General features: G+C 41.2%; 1 protein-coding gene across 1 annotated transcript; it reads left to right on the top strand.

Moving 5' to 3' along the window:
* The first annotated feature begins 2625 nt into the window (after positions 1-2625).
* On the top strand, positions 2626-5604 carry camk2n1a (calcium/calmodulin-dependent protein kinase II inhibitor 1a). The gene is made up of 2 exons (XM_021588805.2): positions 2626-3223; positions 3803-5604. The coding sequence occupies exons 1-2, from the start codon at positions 3058-3060 to the stop codon at positions 3871-3873; spliced, it is 237 nt and encodes a 78-aa protein (XP_021444480.1). The 5' UTR covers positions 2626-3057; the 3' UTR covers positions 3874-5604.
* The last annotated feature ends 397 nt before the right edge of the window (positions 5605-6001 follow it).

Raw genomic sequence — 6001 nt, 5'->3', positions numbered from 1 at the left:
AAGGGATGCAAAAGGCACAAATTTCTCATTGACTGTATAAATCATCTGATCACACTGAATTTGTGATTACCCAATGTTGAATATTGTCAAAAGTATAGATTGTTTTGTGCAAAGGTTTAACCTGCTTAAACCGACAGTAACCCCCTCCCCTGTGAAACACTGCTCTTTTTCCAGGAACACCAATGCACTCTGAAAAGTTTGCTGTCTTGAGTCAACTATCCTGCTATTTCTGTCATCTCTAACAAGCACAGGGGAGGAATAGATAGAAAGCCACCTACAGAGTTTTGGGGCACTAAGGAAATGGAAAAGTTGAGAAACGAACTGGCATGCGTGGGTTGGGTGAGGGGTGAGTGAGTGAGGAGCAGGTGGGGGATTAGGTGTTGTAAATCTTCCTGGGGGGAGGGGGGCAGTCTGAGAGAATCCTTCATGAGCTCCCCTGGCAGAATAACAGCTGTGGTGCTTGGGGGTAACTTAAACCTCAACATGTCATGACGCTAAAGACAGGAATTTCTTCAGGTTTGCAGTACATGCTGAACTTACAAGAGTGATCCCTCACCAAACCAGTTTCAAACCAATGCACATTCTACCATGATACATGGGATTAGTAAAGTGGCCACCAGGGGGCCTACTTGCATCTGTTTCATTAGATCTCCCACTTTTATGATATTGCTGTTCATATAATACAATAATAATAATTACATTTTCCCCTGAACTATGACAATTATTGAACTATGGCAAGTTTAACCTGCAGGGAACATCAGGTCAGAGCTCCTGATATGAGTTATGGGACATTTGGAGAACTAATCACCTTTATTTGCCAAGTATATTTGCAAGTACAGGAATTTGACTGTGAAATTGTGCTGCAACAGTAAACAAAATATAGAGAATATACAGGAAAATGTATAATTGACACAAATCGACATATGTACACTATCAACACTAAACTCTGATAATATGAATGACATTTCTCACAATGTGATTTGCTGGGAGGCAGATCAGATCAGGACAACGCCTGTCCTGGCCTCTGGTCAATCCAAAGCATGTATCTTCCTTGTGCTCTGCAAGCAGGAAAATGTGGTGAGACATCTCAATAGTATCATAGAACTGTGGTTATGAAAATAACCTTGAGTTTTTTCTAATATTCGTTTCGATGTCTCACAATGGGATGTGGCCAACTCCCATAACGCTGACATGCTCTCCGAAGCCAGGGCAGTCCCAACAGTATCATCCCTCAGAGGCTCCAACACAGAGGACAGACAGTATGCGCCAAAGAAGGTGCAGTGACATCCAGTCAGTAAAACGTATGAGAAGTAGCAAGATGCCGCATCGCAAATATCTTGTAAAGAGAAAGATGCTTTTGAACAGTGCCCAATATTTGGCATGGGTCCCCAGATCCCCAAAAAGTTATACAGCTGCAAATGTAATTGAAAATCTAATCAAACACTTCATGAGAACACATGAGCTCATGTTGCACAACATTTCTATAGGCTATGCAATTGCTCGGAAAAACAGAGTAAGGGCCTTTATTAAATATAATGTTTGTGATTTGATGTATTTCAAGTTGTTATGCAATTCAAAAGGTTATTGTGGATAAGGGAATTAAATGTATTTTATATTATTTGGTGAATGTCTGTTGAATATAAAACCAACTTTACCTCGGTTATATTTCTATGTTCAAAACAAAACATAGCAGAAATCGCGAAAGACGCAAATGTGCGCGGGTACTGTCCATCGTGCTGAAGTTGATTTATCTTGTGCGTTTAGAGACCGCCCTCCCTCGCCTAACAAGAGAGCATCCTGCAAAAACCATATGCCTACATCGATATTGAACTGCATGTTTTCAAACACCCCTCTATGAAATAACTAGGCCATAATGTTATTAGTTGATACTTCATCACTGTATAGAAATAGGCTTTGTTAAAGGCATACAATTGTATAATGGTGTGTGTAGACTGCTTTTAACCTCTGGAAAAGAGGTAGGCCTACTCCCTGCATTCTAAAATAACATGTCAGCGATGAATTTGTAAATTATCCATGGAGCCTACAGTGTAACTATCCCATCAACGGAGAATTAGCTTAAAAGTGGCGTTTGTGATCCTCGTTCACCCGCTGCTGCTGTGTGACTTTGCTTTGTAGCTACGGGAAAATACGTGCGTGAGTAAGGCACTTCCGACTTCTGTGCGCATACAGACTCTCAAAGGAGCAGGTAATGATTTCCTGTGAGAACCCCGTGTCACCTTAGCCAATGTCAAGCAAGAGCCACCAAGGAGGCTGGTTTACAGGAAGGAAATATACTGAATACGAGGAGAGAAACACATACAATGTCAAGCGAAATAGGTAAACAAAAAAAGGAGACTCCCAATAACTAGCAATACGCGCAAATGCACAAGTAGGTTAAATTCACAATGCTCAGATTAAATATAATTAGCCTACGTAGGCATAGCATATGCGTAAATATCATCACATTGTAATAATTTATTTAGGCTAGAAATTTGTTCAGCATAGAAAAGATTACTCCCCAAATAAAAGGTTTACCTCACAGTTGCTCCAGTAGCTCTAGCTCCGTGGTCATGAATTGATAGCCTACATTTCTGTTACCTCCACAGTACATATTATATATTTCGCCTGTTGATGTCACCCTTAGCCTACTCCTCCAGCATTCGGAGTCCCCCAGCACACACACACACGCAGATGGATAACTTCGCCGTTCCTCCTGGGTTTCCTTTATGATCCCGGGATCTCCCACTTTCCTCATCAGACTTCATATAGCAACACATGCGAACAGACCGCTCCTCTGCTCTCCTTTCTACCAGCGACACAGCAGCCTGCTACCACCCCGCACCACGAAACCTCAACCAGGACTCTTCACCTTCATCCTTCGCAGACTGGCTACGCACGACGAAGTAATCGAGTGATTTTCCAAACGGATTTCCACCGAAAAGCTCGACAAGTGCAAGTACCAAGACAAGGATTTCTGGGCTATATCGACTAAAGCCGCCGACTTCAAAACGTTTTTTTTTCCACCGCTGTTGATCCGTCCGTCTCAGCCGTGCCATAATGTCCGAGGTGCTGCCTTATAGCGAGGGGAAAATGAGCGGCTATGGGGACACCGAGGCCAGTCAGATATCCTTTAGCTGCGGGCTACAGGACACCAATTCGTTCTTCGGGGCGTCGCAAGCGAAAAGACCCCCAAAGCTGGGACAGATCGGCAGAGCCAAGAGAGGTAAGAGCTGGTTATTGGAATGGATTGTTGAATAGAGGTTTTGTTTTGGTCATCAAAAACAAAGGCTTGGCTTGGCCATGCTTGTGTGAACTTTAACTCTAACCTATGCTACAGTTACCTAGCCTACTGGTTATAAAACAAAAAGATAAAACACCGATATGCATCTGACCTCTAAATTATGAGGCAAACATTTGTTGATATGACAAAGGTCAGCAGCTGAGCCCAGTTGAAAGTGATGCATGAGAATGATAGACTACTGATGTGCTATCAAAATGTATTTCAGTAGCTATAGGCTACTATATTTATTCATTAGATATGCTCTGTCTTTTTTAAATAACAAAGTTGTCCTCATTGCATGCGTGGCTATGTGCCATTATGGACAAGGCATTGTTTGCAGTATTTCAGGACCAAGGTCAGAGGTTTGACACAACAACATGTATTCCTTTGTGTTGCACCAGTCCCCATCCTATTCACTCAAAGCCTTTGCAATGACTTGATTTGGTGTCTGTAAAACATTTTTATGAAACAGTTATATGCTATGTCAGTAATAAACAAAATAATTTCTTCTTCCCTCCGCAGTGGTCATCGAAGATGACCGAATAGACGACGTCCTAAAGGGGATGGCAGACAAGTCGTCACCTGGTGTTTAAAGATGAACGACGCCTTGCAAACTTTTTATTTTGATCAGCGATTTAAAGCACCTGTCGGTTGTGCATGTTCGAGGATTGTAGGAGAAACGATGGCACGAAGCGAAGACAAGGGGAAGGAAAGGAATGGAAAGAAATATGTGAAGATTGGACGAGAAAGCAGAGGAAGACACCAGAAAAGACACATTTATCATGGGGTTGCTGGCAATTCTCCAAACGAAAAGCCATTTTAACTTGTGCTGCGCGGCGTGATGTTGAGATGGCGGACCCTGGCTCTGATGGATGAACTTGCCATTACTTCACAACCATCTTCCAAAAGCGCCGTAAGCAACACAAAACTACAAGTGGTGGCTGAATCTCATTTCAAGCTCTATTTCTATAGTTGTATACAATAGCCTTCCTTAGCTCGAAGACCATAGACCCCTTACACGCTTGGCATTGTTGATAACAAATCGGCGACATCGCATTCAAGGGAGCTGTCCTTTTCAGCACTGGTCGAACGTAGAGAATGCATTCCGATTGCTGCTAAAGCTTTTAAATACTGACCAAACAAACAATGTCCAGTAACTAGTATAGACCCATTGTATGTACAAAATATATATATATATAAATACACACACACACACACACACACACACACACACACACACACACACACACACACACACACATGCACACACACACTCTCACACACACACACACACACACACACAACCAAGGATGGTGCAATGTTATTTCCTTTCCTAGGCCTATATTCATCTAGGCTCCATCTGTAAAGAATAAGCTAGTAATGCATAGTCCCCAGGTTCAAATGAATTAAAATGATACATGGTGTTTCATTACCCCCCACGGTTAACGATGCAGGTCGGCGCCTTCATGAAACCTACCGACACCAATACATAGCTGTTTCACTTTTTACAGACTCGAAATATCGAAGGAGGCGAGATCGGCAAATTATGTTTGGAAAAATAGTCATGAAATTGATGGGGAAATGTTTTATTTATTTATATTTTGCAATTATTCGTGTTTTTTTGTCTTCTATAATTAAAAAGTCATTCTATTTTCTCCATCTATTTGCATGAACTTTCGCTCTGGTGCCAACACAGGTGCCACCACTCTTACCCTGGCACGCTTCTTTTTAACAAAATTCATATTTGTATTTTTATATCTAAACAATTGTTATTGAGAAATTATGTGCTAGTCTACCATCTTACAATTCATCAACACAATTGTGTGTACTATAGAGAGGATATGCAGATTGAGACCATATAGGCCTAACGGAGAATCGAAGAGATTTGGATTTTGACTTTTCTCATTCAATATCATTTTTTAAAGACTAACTGAATGTGTTTGGGGTTTTGCACACATCAATGTTAAACTATTATTGAGAAATTGTATCCTGTGACTTGAGCTTCGTTGATGAATTTGTTAGAAAATAGCCATTTTTTTTTGTATATTGCACTGTTTACGAGTATCCTCAAATAACACGTTGGATTTTGACAGATTTTGGACATCAAAGTTGTTTTTTTATTTAGTTTATCTTGCACCATTCTTCTAAGGAAACTCAATATGGTTTGTTGTGCATGAAACCTTAATATTTCCATTAATGAAACATTGTTTTACGAAGCAAAAAAAGCAACAGTGTCATGACATTCTAAGAATGAGTCATTGAATATTATGATGCCATTTTCACTGTATTTGGTGAACAAATAAATGGTGAAAGAACATGTCAAATGTGGTCCTATGGTATTCATTTTCCAAGATCTCTCCATCATCACAGAGTAAAAACATTAACACATGGCAGTTAATACGTAATGACAGCTGGTTTGGCTCTGGATTACAACCACATTGTTGCACATAAAGTGGATGAACGGTCAATGGATTACAGTAGATCTCCAAGCTATAGCTCATAGTCTTTGATGACACAACTATAGGCTACTGTATACCTGATGACCAGATGGTTCTGGTCAAATGTAGTGCACCGCAACACGGTGGGCAACACGGTGGGTAACATGGTGGGCAACACGGTGGGTAACACGGTGGGCAACACGGTGGGTAACACGGTGGGCAACACGGTGGGTAACACGGTGGGCAACACGGTTGGTAACACGATGTGCAACACGGTGGGTAA

The sequence above is a fragment of the Oncorhynchus mykiss genome, chromosome 28, assembly GCF_013265735.2.
Source record: "Oncorhynchus mykiss isolate Arlee chromosome 28, USDA_OmykA_1.1, whole genome shotgun sequence".
Taxonomy (NCBI): Eukaryota; Metazoa; Chordata; class Actinopteri; order Salmoniformes; family Salmonidae; genus Oncorhynchus; species Oncorhynchus mykiss.
Note: the sequence above shows the minus strand (reverse complement) of the source record. Positions and strands in the feature narration are given on the sequence as shown.